The 17628-nt window shown below is 47.7% G+C and overlaps 2 protein-coding genes and 2 non-coding genes across 5 annotated transcripts in view; 3 read left to right on the top strand and 1 right to left on the bottom strand.

The window, feature by feature from the left end:
* SGSM2 (small G protein signaling modulator 2) overlaps nucleotides 1–6686 on the bottom strand; it is a 40842-nt gene extending 34156 nt beyond the window's left edge. For both annotated transcript variants that reach the window (XM_037492476.2, XM_037492477.2), the window contains exons 1-2: nucleotides 6443–6686; nucleotides 1701–1776 (exon numbers count right to left, since the gene is read on the bottom strand). In XM_037492476.2, the coding sequence (XP_037348373.1) occupies nucleotides 1701–1776; nucleotides 6443–6499 (133 nt within the window). In that variant the 5' untranslated portion in view covers nucleotides 6500–6686. The remainder of the gene's footprint in view (nucleotides 1–1700; nucleotides 1777–6442) is intronic.
* Nucleotides 6687–7654: 968 nt separating this feature from the next.
* Nucleotides 7655–17628, top strand: part of TSR1 (TSR1 ribosome maturation factor) — a 13225-nt gene continuing 3251 nt past the window's right edge. Inside the window, exons 1-11 of the mRNA XM_037491997.2 lie at nucleotides 7655–7821; nucleotides 8009–8112; nucleotides 8430–8649; nucleotides 8757–8891; nucleotides 9302–9726; nucleotides 10469–10628; nucleotides 11025–11179; nucleotides 11447–11643; nucleotides 13167–13329; nucleotides 13602–13712; nucleotides 15748–15880. Coding sequence (XP_037347894.1) covers nucleotides 7725–7821; nucleotides 8009–8112; nucleotides 8430–8649; nucleotides 8757–8891; nucleotides 9302–9726; nucleotides 10469–10628; nucleotides 11025–11179; nucleotides 11447–11643; nucleotides 13167–13329; nucleotides 13602–13712; nucleotides 15748–15880 — 1900 coding nt within the window. The 5' untranslated portion in view covers nucleotides 7655–7724. The remainder of the gene's footprint in view (nucleotides 7822–8008; nucleotides 8113–8429; nucleotides 8650–8756; nucleotides 8892–9301; nucleotides 9727–10468; nucleotides 10629–11024; nucleotides 11180–11446; nucleotides 11644–13166; nucleotides 13330–13601; nucleotides 13713–15747; nucleotides 15881–17628) is intronic.
* On the top strand, nucleotides 13851–13945 carry LOC119233181 (small nucleolar RNA SNORD91 family). Its single transcript, XR_005122331.1, has one exon. It is a non-coding gene; the product is annotated as a small nucleolar RNA SNORD91 family (small nucleolar RNA).
* LOC119233180 (small nucleolar RNA SNORD91 family) lies at nucleotides 15977–16069 on the top strand. Its single transcript, XR_005122330.1, has one exon. It is a non-coding gene; the product is annotated as a small nucleolar RNA SNORD91 family (small nucleolar RNA).

The following is a 17628-nucleotide window of genomic DNA, read 5'->3' as shown; positions in this document are numbered from 1 at the left end:
AAAGTTAAAGGAAGGATAAAAAGCAATGTTCCCAAATCCAAGTTCTGAAAGTGTGGTCCCTGGACCAGCAGCATCAGCATTATCTGCCCACCCGTAACTATACAAGTACCTCTCTTTTCCTTTCTCCTCTTCATAATAACCTGTCCATTTAAAATGTAAAAAAACCCCGCTCTGGCTCTGTTGAATTCTCTCACCCTCCCCGCGTTTCTGACTGTACAATAAATAAATAAATAAATAAATAAATAAATAAATAAATAAATAAATCTTAAAAAAAAAAATGTAAAAAATAGAGGGGCCTCCCTTGTGGTGCTATCAAGCTGTCACCAGCCACTGCAGCACAAGTTCGATCCCCAGCATGGCAGGGAGCTACCCACATGGTACAGCAGACAGCTCCTTTCTCACCCGATGCTCCCCTCAGCAGTGTATTTCAGTCGATCCGCCTGTTCTGCTCCCCACTCTGCCTCTGGTGAATCCTCTCACCCCCACACCTCTGGCCTATACCCCAGTTCTTGTATGCATAAATTAATAAATCTTTAAAAATAATAAAATAAGGGCCTCCCCAGTGGCGCAGCGGTTGAGGGCTGGGTTGTGAAGCTGCCCGCAGCCTCTGCAATGCTGGTTTGATCCCGGGCCACCAGGCAAGGGTCCCACATGGCAGGCAGACCTCTCCTGACACCCGTTGCTCCCCTCAGCAGTGTGCTTCGTCAAGTCTGCCTGCTATGCTCTCCGCTTTGGCTCTGGTGAGTTCTCTCACCCTCCTGCGCTTCTGACTGTACCCAGTGCTTGCATAAATAAATAAATCTTTAAAAAATAAATAAAATAAAATATGAAAAATAGAAATGCAAAATCTCAGACCCACCACAGCCTCAGAAACTTTAGGTTTGACACCCAGAAATCTATTGTAACACGCTCTTCTGATGCACACTAAAATTTAAGAATTACTGGGCCTCCCCTGGTGGCGCAGGCAGTTGAGTGCAGCGCTGTGAAGATGTCTGCAGCCTCTGTAGTGCTGGTTCAATCCCTGCCCGGCACAGAGCAACCCACATGGTGGCAGCAGACCTCTCCTGTCTCGCCCGCCGCTCCCTCAGCAGTGTATTTCATCAGTCTGCCTGTTCTGTTCCCCACTCTGTCTCCAGGGAATCCTCTCATCTGGCCTGTACCCCAGTTCTTGTATAAATAAATAAATAAATCTTTAAAAAAATAATAAAATAAAAAAATTTTAGAATTACTTTCTAGGGAACTAAAAGCAACCTACGTAAGCTTCTTGAGCCCTGGAGATCCTGATTCAGTGGGTATGGGATGGGCCTTCTGAGTTGATCCGATTTGTAGCCAGATTTGAGAATTATTAAGCCTGAGGACTCATCTTTCCTGCCCTCAGGGCAGTGTCCTCAGTTCTTTTTTTAAATTTTCTTTCCTTTTTTTTTTGCATAGAAAAACTGGGGTGTAGGCCAGAGGTGCAGGGAGTGACAGGATTTACCAGAGTAGGGAGCAGAACAGGCAGATCTACTGAAATACACTGCTGAGGGGAGCAGTGGTTAAGACAGGTCTGCTGTGTTATATGTGGTTTAGCAACCTGGCCAGGGACTGAACTCAGGCCATAGCAGTGATAGCACTGAGACTTAACCCCTAGGCCAACAGGGAGGCCCCAGGGTCTCTAGTTCTAAACCAGCCTCCCATTATCCCCCCAGTCACTCACTCACCACACAGAGCAATGATGTGGCTGCTATCCTCATGCACAAACTTCCTGGTGACAGCCTCCTCCATGATTTGCTTCACCTGTCAACAAATGAGAAGCACTGCATTGTTACAAAGGCCTCTGAGCAAGTAGATAGTTAGCTCTGCTTTCCTGGTCTGGGTTCAGATACTTGCAGAATAGAGGACAGGGTAGGAGGAATGGGGTCACAAAGTTTCTTCAGCTCAGACAGCTACAAGCATCTTGGAAAGAGATTCCATAAACCCAATCAGTGCAGATGTTCCGCCTAGGAAGAAACGCCCTGCTGAGGAGATCAGGGACAGGGAATTATTTGCTCATGTGTAACTGGGTGGAGAAATGTTGTAGGCAGACATATTGTCCTTCAGGGACAAAATGTCTCTGTAGATAAACAACCTGCCCCTCCTTTTCTCCCCCTTTTCTGGTGCTAGGGGTAGGTTCATCCAGACCTCAGAGACACTCTTCACACTCTTCTTTGTGTCTAGGTAAGAACTTGATGCTTGGGTTCTGTGTGGATGTAAATGCTTCCAAATAGCCTACAAGGTGAGCAGTTTCTTTAAGAAAACAAAGAACCCTGAAGCATCTTTTAACTAATGTGGAGCAAAGATATAGCAAAGGTGATAATTATACAGCATGATGATGTTTCACAAACTGAACACATTTGGGAAACCAACATCCAGATTAAGAGAAACCCTCATTCTGCCATCTTTCTAGTCACTACTACCACTCCCTTCAGCGGTAACCATTATCCAGACTTCTAACATCAGTAGTTTTGCAAGTTTTTGTACTTTTTATGACTGGGTTTTTTCTGCTCTCTGATGTGACTGTTAGATTTGTTCATGTTGCGTGTAGCTGTGAATTGTTCATTCCGCATTGTGTGAACCCACCACAACTGCCTAGCAATTGAGTAGCTTCTGATTTGGAGCTGTTATGAATAGTGCTATTATGAACATTCTGGACCTGTCTTTTTTTTTTTTTTTTTTTTTGAAAGATTTATTTATGCATACAAGAACTGGGACACAGGCCAGAGGTGGGGGGGGGGGCGGTGAGAGGATTCACCAGAGACAGAGTGGGGAGCAAAATAGGTGGATCGACTGAAATACATTGCTGAGGGGAGCAGTGGGTGAGACAGGAGAGGTCTCCTGCGCCATGTGGGTTACCTACCTGGCTGGGGATCGAACTCGGGCTGCAGTGGCTGGCAATAGCTTGATAGCACTCAGACTATAACCTCTGTACTACCAGGGAGGCCCTCTTTGGATTTATTTCTAGGCTAGGAATTTCTGATGTATATGTTCTGCTTTACTGCTTTACTAGGTTTTGCCAAAATATTCTTCAAGGTGATTTATACCAATTTATAGTCCCATCAGCAGTATATGACATTCTAGCTGATCTTTTTAACACTTAAGCCAAGCACGTTTTTCTTTTTTTTTTTTTTTTAAGATTTATTTATTTATGCATACAAGAATTGGGATACAGGCCAGAGGTGTGGGGGGTGAGAGGATTGACCAGAGACAGAGTGGGGAACAGAACAGGCAGAAGGACTGAAGTACACTGCTGAGGGGAGCAGCAGGCGAGACAGGAGAGGTCTGCCGCACCATATGGGTAGCTCCCTGGCTCGGGATCGAACCTATGCTGCAGTGGCTGCAGACAGCCTTATAGGTCCCAAGCACTTTTTTCCTTCACTTTTTATTAAAGTAACACTAGTAACAACATTGTATACAGTTTCTCACCTCAGCAAGTACACAAGTAAATTACTTTTGCTGTCTTAGAGAAAAATACCAACAGACAGATATTTAAGAATAGAGGGGTGAATAACCTCAAACCCAGTGTAAAATCTTACAGATAAAGGGCCTCTTTGGTGGCGCAAGGGGTTAAGCGTCAGCACCATGAAGCAATCCCCAGCTACTGCAGCATGAGTTCCATCCCGGGCCAGGGAGGTGACCCAGGTGGCGCAGCAGACCTCTCCTGTCTCACCCGCTGCTCCCCTCAGCAGTGTATTTCAGTCAATCTGCCTGTTCTGTTCCCCTCTCTGTCTCTGGTCAATCCTCTCACTCCCCACACCTCTGGCCTGTGTCCAGTTCTTGTATGCATAAATAAATAAATCTTTTTTTTTTTAAAAAAGTGAGCTTTGGGCAAAGTGAGTCTTTGCCATTCTTTGGACAAAACATGCAGTATGTTGAAGCTACCCTTATGCCCAAGACCCTCACCTAAGATGGTAGAGTTTGGGAGCATGACGGGCAAAGGATCTAAAGGCTCTTTCCTGCTGGGAACTGCTCATAGTTAGCAGTTAAAGTAGGATCATGTGGATCCTGTACTTTAAACCACCCAAGATTACTTCTCAAGGGATATTTGCATTAAACACATGTCGCAGCTCAAAGACCTGCAGTCATTTGAAGCAAGCTAGTGGGACAGATTTCTGAGATAGGAGGACCTAAGATGCCCCCCTGACTTACACCAGTGGTCCTTTGGGAAAGGCCAGCCCTGCTCACGATTATCCCCACTTTCTCCACTCGCAGGAGAGGAAAGGATGTTTCTTATGTAATCTCCACTGAAAGGAGGAAGAAAACTAAGAGTTCAGGGCAGGCAACCTTCATCAGGTGACATAAGTACTTGTGGCATAATCTGGACATTTCTCACATTTGCTTAGAATGGTACAGTCTTCTAAGTACTTGCACTGTTGGTGCAAGCACTATTGAGCTATTGCCAGCTACTGTGGCATGAATTCGATACCTGGCCAGGGAGCTGACCCACACACATGGTGCAGCAGACCTCTCCTGTCTCGCCCCCTGCTCCCCTCAGCAGTGTATTTCAGTCAATCTGCCTATTCTGCTCCCCACTCTCTGATGAATCCTCTCACCCCCTCACACCTCTGGGCTACACTCCAACTCTTGTATGCATTAAGAAATAAAAAATAAATAAAAAAATTTTAAAAATCAATCTTTTTAAAAATCTTTCCAATCTTCCCTTAATAAGCCCAAATTGGGCCTCCCCGGTGGCGCAGCAGTTGAGCACTGGGTTGCGAAGCTGCCCTCAGCCTCTGCAGCGTTGGTTCAATCCCCGGCTGCTCCCCGGCCACCGGAGGAGGGTTCCACCTGGAGCGCAGACCTCTCCTGCCGCCCGCTGCTCCCCTCAGCAGTGTACTTTGGTCCCTCTGCCTGCTCTGCTCCCTGCTTTGGCTCTGGTGAATTCTCTCACCCTCCCGCACTTCTGACTGTACCCAGTGCTTGTATAAATAAATAAATCTTTAAAAAAAAAAAAAAAGCCCAAATTTTGGTGACACCAACAATCCTAGCAAATCCATCCACAGTTTGAGTAAGGCTACTTTTTTGCTCTTGTTCATAGAGTTTTATATAAATCTCTGTCCCTATATAGCTTGTTTCCTGAGGAGAAACGCTGAAATTTAAGATTTCTCTTTTCCTTGGTGAGATGAGGGTTGGGGTTTAAATGCTCTTCGATATACCCCTAAAAAGGTCTTTCTTGGTCACCTAACAGCAAAGGTATGATGGGGTTTCTCACAGCTGGAAAGGTGATCGCTTCAATTACTTCTTTGCCAATCATAAGGAACAAATATAGGACACAATAGCCAGGCCATATGCAGTTAATGCAGAAGAACCTTTAGTCTTCCAGAATCTTATGAGAACCCAGAATCACCTCCAGTCCTGAAACTCTAGGAAGTGCTAAAAGAATCAGTGTGGTGAAACGTTTATAAAAAATAGGGTAGATATAATGATCCCTATTTTAAAAATGAAGAAAATAAAAGTCAGAAAAGTTAAGTAACTTATTCAAGGTCACACAAAGCTAAGTTCAGACTATTCCAAGATTTATGCCTTCCCACCAGACCTTGCAGTTTCCAAGACGAGTGGACTTATTTACCCAATGGTCACTGAGTGCCTACTGTGTGCCAGAGTGGATAAGTCAGCCTGGCAGCTACAACTACAGAATAGGTAGGAGGAGTTCATGGCTTCAGAGGCCTTAATCCATTCTAATTCACTGTGTGTTTGAGCAATGGGGGTGAGTCATTCATATGGGTTCCCCCCCACAATGAAACTGAAATTGGCTTTAGGGGAGGGACAAGGTAAAGGACGTTCTCGTAGAGCGGACTCTTATCCTTCTGACATGGGGGTGATCCTTCCTCAAAATGGGTAAAAAATTAGTCTTAAAAACCGTTCCCAATCCCCGCCCTTCCCCCAAAAAACCCCCCACCAAATCCTGGTCCCTAGATAAGGAGGTGGGCATGGAGGGAGAAGCAGTGAGGTGAGATGTGCGGTGAACCCTTCTGCTGCCGCGACTCAATTCCCAGAGATACCCCTAGGAGCTGTACCGCAAACCGGATCTAAGCCCCGTATCACCCGTTCAGCACCGTAGGAGGTTTGCGCCGGGCCCCGCCCCCTCCCCAGGCAGCGCGGGCAATGAATGGGCAGCTCTGCTTCTCCCAGAAATCGCCGTCACCCCTCCCCCGACCTCGGGTCTCCCAGCGCTGCTGCCGTCACAGGGCGGGGAGCTGCGGGATCGTGGAGCAAACAAGCCCCAAACCACCAGCCTAGCCCCCCAGTGGTGCTCTCCTCCGAATCCCGAGAGAGACGCGAGCAGCAGCCAGTTCAGGACCCCGCCCCCGCCCGCCCCAGGCCCCGGCCGGCGAGCGCTCGCACCTGCGGGTGGGCGCGGACCTCCACTCGCCCCGGGCCGCGCGGACCGAGATGCGCACCCCGGGGGTCCTCGCCCCGACTTTACCTCCTTTTTCACGTTCCACAGCAGTTTCTCTTTGACTGAGTCCTCCGCGCTGCCCATGGTGCGGCGGGTGGCGGGGAGGTGGCACCGAGCGGCCCTCCCAAGCCCCCCGCGCACACTCGCCGCCTCCAGGCTCAGCGCCCCACGCGCAAGGCGGAGCCCCCGCCCGCCGCGCTCCCGGCCCGCCGCCGCCACCGCAGCCCCTGCCCGGTGCTCGGCTCCGCAGCCATCTTCCGAGCCCCGCACAGACGTCAGGAGGCTGGCCCGGCCCCTTCCCACAGCCGGGGGCGGGGGGTGCGCTCAGCGATCCGCGAAGGGGGGGCGTCGGGCGGGGGAGGGGCTGCGCGCTCCTGGGGGCGGCGGGCCGGGGCGCGCGCCACGCGAGCCGCTGTCATGGTAACGCACCGGCACCCGCCCCGAGGGCGCGAACCCGCATTGTGAGCGCCCGCGGCACAGCCCCGCACGGCGCCGGGGCGCGTCCTGGAGCGGGTGGCCGAGGGGGGAGTCGGGCGCGGCGAAGCCGGCCTCAGCTCGGCTAGACGCCCCGCTGGCTTCTACCCGCCAGTTTTCCAGACGGGCAAGACCGGGGCCCTTTGAGCTGGCGCCCGGCCACCGGGAAACCAAGCGCTAGACTTCCAACTTCCCGGCCGGCCTGCGCCCTCGGGTGCTGAGACTGTGGGAAAAGGCGTGGGGGCGCAGCCGCCCAGAAGCCGAGGAGGTCGCGCTAGCCCCGAGGGCTCCCGCCCTTCCAGGGGGCGTCGTCCGCCCCGTCCTGCAGCCATGTGGGGCGGGGGCGCAGGGTGGGGGAGCGGGACTTGTACGCGGCCCGTGGTGAGCCAATCGCCCTCTACGACACTCGCCCTGTAGGCTTAGGCCGCCTCCCGGGGGAGCTGAGGGGGCGAAGGAGGCGCCAAGCGCTGAACACCTGCTGCTGCCGCGCCGAGCAGCCGCGCGCTCGCGTCTTGGCGAGGGGAGGGGCCCAGCCCTCCCGGGCTCGAATGGGAGCCTCGTTTAGTATCTCGTGATGCAACCTGATAGTGCAAAAGACGAACGCCCAGGGAGCGAAAACGGCCGTTTGGGACGGAGAGCCCGAGTCTCGAGGCTCCGCCCGGCCTTTTAAAGCCCCCGACCGCAGACGGCGTCACGGGAAAAGTTGCCGCCGCGGTTTCGCCGAGACGCCGGCGGGCAGACCTCGCGAGAGGACGCGGGGCGCCCCGCCCGCTGCGGGAGCCGGAAGCGCAGGTCCCGCCCGGAAGTGGTGCTGACAGTACACGTGAGCCGAGCCATGGCGGCCCACCGCTCCGGCCCGCTGAAGCAGCAGAATAAAGCTCACAAAGGCGGGAGGCATCGGGGTCGAGGATCCGCGCAGCGTGATGGCAAGGGTGAGGAGAGAGGGGGTGAGGAGAGAGGGGTGAGGAGAGAAGGCTGTTTAGTAGGCATTAGCTGCTTTTCTCCATGCCCAATCTTGAACCTCGTCCTACCTCCGGCCTGTTCCAAGGGGGCCGGAGAGGCGTCGCCCTTCTTGACCTACTAATGCCAAGCTCGAGAGCCTTTTTCTCATTTTTCTAGGACGCCTAGCACCGAAAACCCTAAGCAAGAAAGTGAGAAAAGAGCTCAGCAGGGTAGACCAGAGGCATCGAGCCAGCCAGCTCCGAAAACAGAAGAAGGAGGCGGTGAGAGGATCGGGAGTTGGGGAATGGTGTGGCCTCACAATCCTTCTAGGAGGGGAATGCCACCAAGTAGAGACTATGTCCCCGGGAAGGGACCGGTATGGATACTAACCCCAGAACACATGTCAGGTAGCATACAGGTCTGTTCATTAGAGCATTCTTTGCTTTGGTCCACGCTCCAGCCTACTTCCTGGCATACATGTGGCCTTTTACAAAAAAGATGCTCGTTGTGGGAGACATCTGTTCTGCTGGAAATGCAACATGGAAATGGAGTGAAGTCCTGAAACATTTAGATGTTCTCTAATCCTTTCTGTTTTCAGGTTCTGGCTGAGAAGAGACAGCTGGGCAGCAGGGATGGCCCTCCTCATCAGGTACTGGTGGTGCCCTTGCACAACAGGATTTCCTTGCCAGAGGCCTTTCAGCTACTTCAAGACAGAGATACTGGAACGGTACACGTGAATGAGTGGGGAAGCACCCATAGCTTTATGCTGTTATGCCCAGACTTGAAACATCGGTGGTTTTTCACATCAGCAAGACCAGGTCAGAGTTTACAATAATATTTCCTATCATTGTTCTGAGTAGTAGTGATTTTTTTTTAAGTGTAATATGCTTGTGTCAACCACTTCTTTCTACTTTGTCTTCTCCAGGGGATCTGCACACTGTGTTAGATATGGCTAAAGTAGCTGATACCATCCTCTTCCTCCTTGATCCACTAGAAGGCTGGGACAGCACTGGAGATTACTGCCTTTCCTGCCTCTTTGCTCAGGGCCTTCCCACCTATAGTAAGTGAGTTGGGAGTATTGGAGGCCAGGGAAGGAAGTGAATTAGTATTTATTATGCACCTATAATTTGCCAAACACTCTGTCTGATACTTGATGCAGGAATACAACTGTTTGTACTGGCTCGTATTTAGCTGATGGTGGATAATGCACCTATGGCCTAAATTTGGTCTGTTATTTACTATTTCTCTATTAAGATGCTTTTCTATTTTGGGATCCCCTTTGCCCAGGGGAAGAAGAAGAATATGAAATTTGTTTTACTGTGATTTTTTTTTTTTTTTAAGGTAGCTGGGTGTTGGGTTTGCCAGTGGTTTCTGGGCTCACAACTGAACTGTTGACCTGCTTGTGAACTGGAGGGGCAATTTCCAGGGGACATGTAGCACAGGGCACAAAATCCTTTCTTTTGTTCTCAGCTCTAGCTGTCCAGGGAGTTTCTGGCCTCCCACCAAAGAAACAAATAGATGTCAGAAAGAAGCTAAGTAAAGCAGTGGAGAAGCGCTTTCCTGATGACAAACTCCTCCTGTTAGACACTCAACAGGAGGCAGGGCTGTTACTCAGGCAGTTGGCTAACCAAAAGCAACGACATATTGCCTTTCGAGATCGGCGGGCCTATCTGTTTGCCCATGCTGCTGACTTTGTGCCCAGTGAAGAAAATAATTTGGTGGGCACCTTGAAAATCTCTGGCTATGTTCGTGGGCAGACTCTGAATGTAAATAGCTTGCTGCATATCGTTGGACATGGAGATTTCCAGATGAAGCAGATAGATGCTCCGATGGACCCTTTCCCCTTAAATCCTAGAGTGAGCAAATCCAAAAAGGATCCAGGCGTGGCAATGGAGGTAAGACTGATGTTCTTAGAGACTGCATTGTAGATTTAGTCTACAATGCAGTGTAAGCTGGTGCAGGATAGGAATTAACCTCAGAGAAACTAGTCTACACACCTGGATAACTATGAGTCCCTAGAGGTGAGTGAGGCTAGTTCAAAATATGACTGCAAATACGTTGATACATCACATATTTGTCCCACTTTGGAGGTACATGGCATGACAGCTGGCTCTTGATTTTATAAAAGACGCATAAGATGCTTCTCCCCCGCCCCCCGCCCTTAGACAACTTAATTAGTTTAATTAGTTCAGGAAAAAATAGCAGTCATGAAGAAAAAAAAAAAAAAAAGATTGAGAAAGTGTAGTTGAGGTACGGACCTGTCACAGAAGTTGAGAAGGTTGTGATTTATGTGTTGAAATGAGATGTAAAAATATCCTAAAAGATGGAAACATGAACTGAGGCACAGGGATGGGTCAAGGGGTTTCTTTGTAGAAGTGAGCCTGATGGGAGTAAAGTGTGTTAAAAATGGATAGGAATGGAACCAGATTATGAGAGGCCTCCACCCAAGCAGAGGTATAGATTTAAAATGCTAGGAAATAGAAACATTTGAAAATTTTTGGCAAAGTTCTAGCTGTCTGTTTATTCATTCAGTTTCTATTTGAGAACTGTGCTGTTTCCTTATTTTTCTGGTTTACTATGTCTGGGTTAGTAGATTCTTAGTAAGTGTTTAACAGACCATCCACTTTTGTTTTTCAGATTTGTGCTGCAGATGCTGTAGGTGGTATGGAGGAAGACATTAAGGTTCTGATGAAGGCAGACCCTGATAGGCAGGAATCTTTGCAAATAGAAGTGATTCCAGATTCAATGGAGGGGGAACAAACCTGGCCTACTGAGGAGGAGCTGAAGGAAGCCAGTGGTAGGTACCAACAGACCTGTGTCCACCTGTGCTGGCACTGGGCTTGTCCAGCTGCTCGCAGGCCTGTAGGTGGAGCGGAGTGAGGGTGCATTTGCAGGTCCTTCTTGTCCTCTTGTCCCCCAAACCTGTATGTTTACACTAAGCAAACATCAAGCACAGCTTTGCTCCATTTCTTAAGATCATTTATTGTTTTCTAGTTTACAGGATTTCATTGTAAGGGTCAATTAGCTGTGTCTGTATTGCTGCTTTTGAGAGCAGAATTAAACTTGCAAATAGACTGTAGCGTCTGCTTGAGTTTAGAGTGTTGGCAGTAATATCGAGTGTCCTGCCTGCGTGAGAATACCCAGAATAATAGAAGAGAGAAGGTACATAATTTACTTATTTGGATTTTTGTAGACTTCTTGAAGGAAAGACGCAAGGTGGTAAAGAAAGTCCCCAAAGGAACGTCCAGTTACCAAGCTGAATGGATTTTGGATGAGGGTGATGAAAGTGGTGGGGATGATGAATATGATGATACGGAACATGAAGATTTTATGGAGGAGGATTCTCAGGTAAGGAAATGGGCTGGCTACTTCTGTCTACAGTCCTGGATACAAGAAGGCAAAGTGTCATCCTGACCTTGATGGATATGTGCGATCAGTTTCTTAGGACATTTTAGTTGCCAGAAATGAAACTTGTTTTATATCTCAGTCTCTATTAGAATTGATACTGGTTTGAATTAGGTATCTAGTAAAATTTACTTTATTAACTTAGTCATCTTTTTTAGTATAGAGACATATATGGGTTTTTTCCCCAAAACTGTAATCCTTACTCTACAGGATGAAAACAGTGAAGAAGAGGAGGAGGAGGAATGTGAAACTGTAACTATAGGAGAGTCTGTGCATGATGATCTGTATGATGAGAAAGTGGATGAGGAGGCTGAGGAAAAAATGTTGGAGAAATATAAACAAGAAAGACTAGAAGAGATGTTTCCAGATGAAATAGATACCCCCCGTGATGTGGCTGCTAGAATTCGGTTAGTCAGCAAATCTAAAATCAGTCTGTTTTCATTTAAAACTTAAGGGCTGGGCCTTAAGGCTGGTGGTGCAAGGGGTTAAGCACTGCACTATGAAGCAATCCACAGCCTCTGCAGCACAAGTTTGATCCCTGGCCAGCCAGGGAGAAACCCACATGGTGAGGCAGACCTCTCCTGTCTCGCCTGCTGCTCCCCTCAGCAGCATATTTCAGTCAGTCTGCCTATTCTGCTCCCCACTTTGTCTCTGGTGAGTCCTCTCACCCCCCGCATCTCTGGCCTGTACCCCAGCTCTTGTATGCATCAATAAAATCTTAAAAAATAAATAAATAAATAAAAATAAATAACATTTACTGGCCCAAGGGCCTCTCTGGTGGCATAGGTGTTAAGTCTCAGTGCTATCATGCTATCACCACTGCAGCCTAAGTTTGATCCTTGGCCAGGGAATTAACCCTAATATGGCACAGCAGACATCTCCTGCCTTACCAGTTGCTCCCTTCAGCAGTGTATTTTAGTCAGTCCACCTGTTCTGCTCCCCACCCTGTCTCTGGTGAATCCTCTTCCCCTCACCCCCCCTACACCTCTGGCCTACACCCCAGTTCTTCTATGCAGAAATAAATCTTCAAAAAAATAACAAAACTTAAGAGCTCAGAACTATGTTAGTGTGGTATAAAAGAATACATGGTTCTTGCTTCTGAAGGGGCTAACATTTTACATGGAAGACAGGACATGTATGCTGTAAACAGTATATAGAATCAAGTTCTAGACTGCAGTAGAGTAGTTTTACAGTACTTTAATGAAAAAAAAAAATCAGCAGATTCTCCCTGTAAGAGCTAACATTCAGTTGAAATATACAATGTTTGAAATTTGGGGGAGTTGGAGTAGAATAGCAAGAATAACAGCATGAAGATGTAGATGAGCATGTCTGCTCCATAGGTGAGTTTGATTAAAGTTAGAGTTTATATTGAATATTAGAGAGGTAAGACCTTGTTAGGTAAAAGAGCCCCTCCCTGATAGGAACCAGGGGCCACTGTAAATACTTTGTCCTTTGTCAGTGAGAATCTGGAGTTTTTTTCTGAAATACTTGTTATTACAAGCTATTTTGGATTATGACTTTGACTTCTGCTATTAGGTTATTTTGAGAAATCATGATGCGTTTTTTGATCTACAGACAAAACATTTCTTTTTTAAAGATTTATTTATACATACAAGAACTGGGGTGTAAGCCAGAGGTGCAGGGGGTGAGAGGATTCACCAGAGACAAAGTGGGGAGCAGAACGGGCAGATCTACTGAAATACACTGCTGAAGGGAACAGCAGGCAAGACAGGAGAGGTCTGCTGCGCCATGTGGGTCAGCTATCTGGCTGGCCCAGGATCGAACTTATGCTGCAGTGCCCAGCGATAGCTTGATAGCACTTTCTTTAATAACTCTGTGCCACCAGGGAGGCACTTAGAAGTGATTTGAGTGAAGAAGTTGTGTCACATAGATTTGACTGTTAATGTTTTAAAAATCTCCTGTAATTTAGATTTCAAAAATACAGAGGCCTCAAGAGCTTCCGGACATCTCCATGGGATCCTAAGGAAAACCTTCCTCGAGATTATGCACGGATATTTCAATTTCAGAACTTTACTAATACTAGGAAACGCATCTTTAAAGAGATTGAGGAAAAAGAGATTGAAGGGGCTGAGGTATTTGTCTTTCTTTATCTGTTCCTATAATTTGCTTTTGTTTTATGCTGCCCATAGCTGAAAAGAGGAGCCATTGAGTTGTTGATAAGTGATAGTTAGGAACAAACAACTGTCAGATATTAACTGAGAAAGTTTAATCTGGGTAGTTGAGGCATCTATGAAAGGTAATTTGGAACAAGGGTGGGCTTCAGGGTAGTCTGAGAGACTTAAAATTTGGAGAAATCCATCATTGAAACCTTATGGGTAACTGCATGATTGTTTTCTTCTGGCAGGTTGGCTGGTATGTCACACTTCATGTCTCTGAAGTTCCTGTCTCAGTGGTTCAGTACTTCAAGCAAGGCACACCTCTGATTGCATTTTCTTTACTACCTCATGAACAGAAGGTGAGCTAGTGTCTCGTGAAAAATGGGAAGTTATGAAACTTTCCAAACAGATTTCTCTGACATTCTAAAATTTTATTTATGTGACTCACCATTTGCTCATTTAGATGCAAAAAAAAAATTTCTTTTAGGGGTAGGAACTGGAGAAGTCAATGATGGTTTTTCCCAACATGTCTGAACCTGTCTGAAGCATCTCAGTGATGCAATCTCTTTTTGGCTCTGAGACTTCTCTGAGATAAGTTTGCCAGATCAGATTTTAAACAACGGTTGGCAGCCTTAAAAATAAAGAGGGTTTTGGGCCTCCCCTGGTGGCGTAGTGGTTGAGCGCTGGGTTGCGAGGCTGCCTGCAGCCTCTGCAGCGCCAATTCGATCCCCAGCCACTGGCGAGGGTCCCACAAAAATAAATAAATAAATAAATAAATAAAAATTAGTTTTAAAAAAATAAAGAGGGTTTTGGGCCTCCCATGGTGGTACAGGCGGTTGAACACGTGCTGTGAAGCTGTCCGCAGTCTCTGCAGCGCCATTTTGATCCCGGCCGGCCGGTGAGGGTCCCACATGGCATGGCGGACCTCTCCTATCACGCCCGCTGCTCCTCTCAGCAGTGTATTTCTTCAGTCTGCCTGTTCTGTTCCCAGCTCTTTCTCTGGTGAATTCTCTCACCCTCCCATGTATCTGGCCTGTACCCCGGTTCTTAAATAAATAAAGAAGGTTTATTGCCTGCCCCCTTGCCCTCCCCATGATACAAGGGTTAAAGGCAGCGCTATCAAGCTATTGCCAGCCACTGCAACAAAACAAGTTCAATCCCTGGCCAGCCAGGGAGCAACCCTGGTCTCTTGTCTCACCCGCTGCTCCCCTCAGCAGTGTTATTTCTGTAGATCTGCCTGTTCTGCTCCCCATTCTCTCTGGTGAATCCTCTCATACCCGTGCACCTCTGGCCTGTACCCCAGTTCTTGTATGCGTAAATAAAGTAAATCTTTAAAAAATAAAGAGGGTCTCCCCGGTGGCGCAGCGGGTGAGCGCTGTGTTGCGAAGCTGCCCGCGGCCTCTACGGCGCCGGTTCGATCCCCGGCTGCTCCCCGGCCAGCGGAGGAGGGTCCCGCATGGCGCGCAGACCTCTCCTGCCGCCCGCTGCTCCCCTCAGCAGTGCACTTCGGTCCTTCTGCCTGCTCTGCTCCCCGCTCTGGCTCTGGTGAATTCTCTCACCCTCCCGCGCTTCTGACTGTACCCAGTGCATGTATGAACAAAACAAGCAAACAAACAGATAAATAAATGAAACATGCCTCTATAAAAAACAAAAAATAAATAAATAAATAAATAAAGAGGGTTTATGCCAAGGTATAGGTCTTTTTTTTTCTCTTGGTGGCCAGCAAACATGTTGGGGGGGTAGTAAAATGTGAGAGCTCTGGGCCTCCCTGGTGGCTCAGAGGGTTAAGACGCAATCTATGAAGCTGTCTGCAGCCACTGCAGCACAAGTTCAATCCCCCGGCCGGCCAGGAAGCAGCCCACATAGTGCAGCAGACCTCTCCTGACTCGCCCGCTGCTCCCTTCAGCAGTGTACTTCGGTCAATCTGCCTGTTCTGTTCCCTACTCTGTCTGGTGAATCCTCTCACACACACGCCCCCCACACACACACATCTGGCCTGTACCCTAGCTCTTCTATGCATAACTAAATATATCTTCAAAAAATGAGAGCTCTGGCCTTTGATCAGTGTAAGGGTGGAGGAAGAAGGGGCTTGAGTGAGTATAGCTTTGAGACATGTGATGAGCAGATGACTTTAGGGCCACTAATTTTATGGCAGATGTTGAGTTCTTACATGTTAGACACAAATAAGTCATTGAAGCTCAGAAAATCAGCCTACGTGTGACTCAAAAACAGTCTCTGGTAGAGGTTAAAGATGAATCTGTATCTCATCATCTATGCTCCACCATAAATTAGCACTGCCACTTCTTAAAAAGTGAAACTGAATCAGCTAGTTTTGTATGCCTTCTTTCAAGTTAGGCTATTAAATTTGCTTCTATCTATCTACTTGACCTCCAGATGTCAGTACTAAATATGGTGGTGAGCCGGCACCCTGGCAACACTGAACCTGTGAAAGCCAAAGAGGAACTGATCTTCCACTGTGGGTTCAGGCGCTTCAGAGCCTCACCTTTATTCTCTCAGCACACTGCAGGTAATTGTATTACACTGAGGGATTATGACTTTTGGGGTGAAGTAGAGGGGATTTGGTACTGAATGTAAAAGGGTCAGAGGTATTTTTAGTACTCTGGTTAGGAGCCAATGATGTTTTCATTCAAAATGTCTGAACCTGTCTGAAGCATCCTAGTGATGCAACCTGTGTGGTACTGAGGCTTCTTTGCCATGAGTATTTGTTCTAGTGTGGGTTTTGAATAGGGACTGGCAGCTTTATAAAAATGATGTGTTGATGTATGGAATCTTAAGTGTCTGATAATGCCATTGGCAGTGTTGGTAAAAGCTGGGGAGTGGACCACAGTTGGGTCACCCATATTTTGGCTTCTGAGATGTTGAGACTGGGTGAGAGTTAGGAGAGAAGTAACAAGAGACACTTCTGTGGCAAAAAGAATTGTATCTCCCACATATTGGAACGGGAAGATGTGTTGCCCAGCAAGGACTAGAGAGAAATCAGGAAGACAATATTAATGCATGCTCTGGATAATTTCTCACCCATGGGAGATTAACTTCTTGTTCCTTATAGTAATTTACTTCCCTAGATCTTCAGTCTTTAAAAAAGGATAGGGTTTCATTGAAGGTAAAAATGGAAACTCCCCATAGTCCTCAAGACACTTGTCCATCTGCCAGTTTTTGTTGGAACACAGTCATGCTTCCTTTTTTTTCCAAATGTATTATCTATGACTTTTTATTCTACAGTAACAGAATTGAATAGCTGCAAGAGAGACTACATATGGCCATGAGATCTAAAATACTATTTGCCCCTTTATAGAAAGTGATTGTCAATCATTGCCAAAGACTAAGAGCTGTTGATTTAGTGGAGATATTCTTTATTAAAGCAATGATTCTCAAATGAGATAGGGTTGATGAGTGTCAGAATCACCTGGATAGGGGCCTCGCTGGTGGCGCAAGCGGATAAGCACAGCACTATGAAGCTATCGGCAGCCTCTGCAGCACGAGTTAGATCCCCAGCCAGGGAGATACCCACATGGCATAGCAGCCCTCTCCTGTCTCAACCGCTGCTCTCCTTAGCAGTGTATTTCAGTCAGTCTACCTGTTCTGCACCCCACTCTGTCTCTGGTGAATCCTCTCACCCTTCCACACCTCTGGCTTGTATCCCAGTTCTTGTATGCATAAATAAATAAATTAAAAAAAAAAAAAAAAGAATCGCCTGGAGAACTTTTTCAGACCTCAGCTATATAGTCCAAGCTCCAAGATTCTGCTTCTAGTTGAAAAATCACTGGTAGGCTTAGATAACATCTTTCAGTTGTATTGAGGCAGGAAAATATTTTGAGAAAAGGTAAGGTAAAGAAACACAAGGTGAGGGGCCTCCCTGGTGGCGCAAGGGATTAAGACACAGCTCTATGAAGCTGTGCGCAGCCACTGCGGCACGAATTCGTTCCCCAGCCAGGGAGGTGACCCACATGGCACAACAGAGCTCTCCTGTCTTGCTCACTGCCCCCTCAGCAGTGTATTTCAATCTGCCTGTTCTGCTCCCCACTCTGTCTCTGGTGAATCCTCTCACCCCCCGCATCTCTGGCCTGCACGCCAGCTCTTGTATGCATAAATAAATAAATCTTTAAAAAAAGAGAGAGAGAGATAGGACCTCCCCTGGTGGCGCAGACGGTTGAACGCAGCACTGTGAAGCTGTCCACAGCCTCTGCAGCGCCTGTTTGATCCCGGCCGGCTGATGAGGGTCCCACAGGGCAAGCAGACCTCTCCTGTCTCCCC

Source organism: Talpa occidentalis, unplaced genomic scaffold, assembly GCF_014898055.3.
Source record: "Talpa occidentalis isolate TD23 unplaced genomic scaffold, MPIMG_talOcc4v2.1 talOcc4.7, whole genome shotgun sequence".
Lineage (NCBI taxonomy): Eukaryota > Metazoa > Chordata > Mammalia > Eulipotyphla > Talpidae > Talpa > Talpa occidentalis.
The sequence above is the reverse complement of the archived record's forward strand: the minus strand, read 5'-3'. Positions and strand labels throughout refer to the sequence as shown.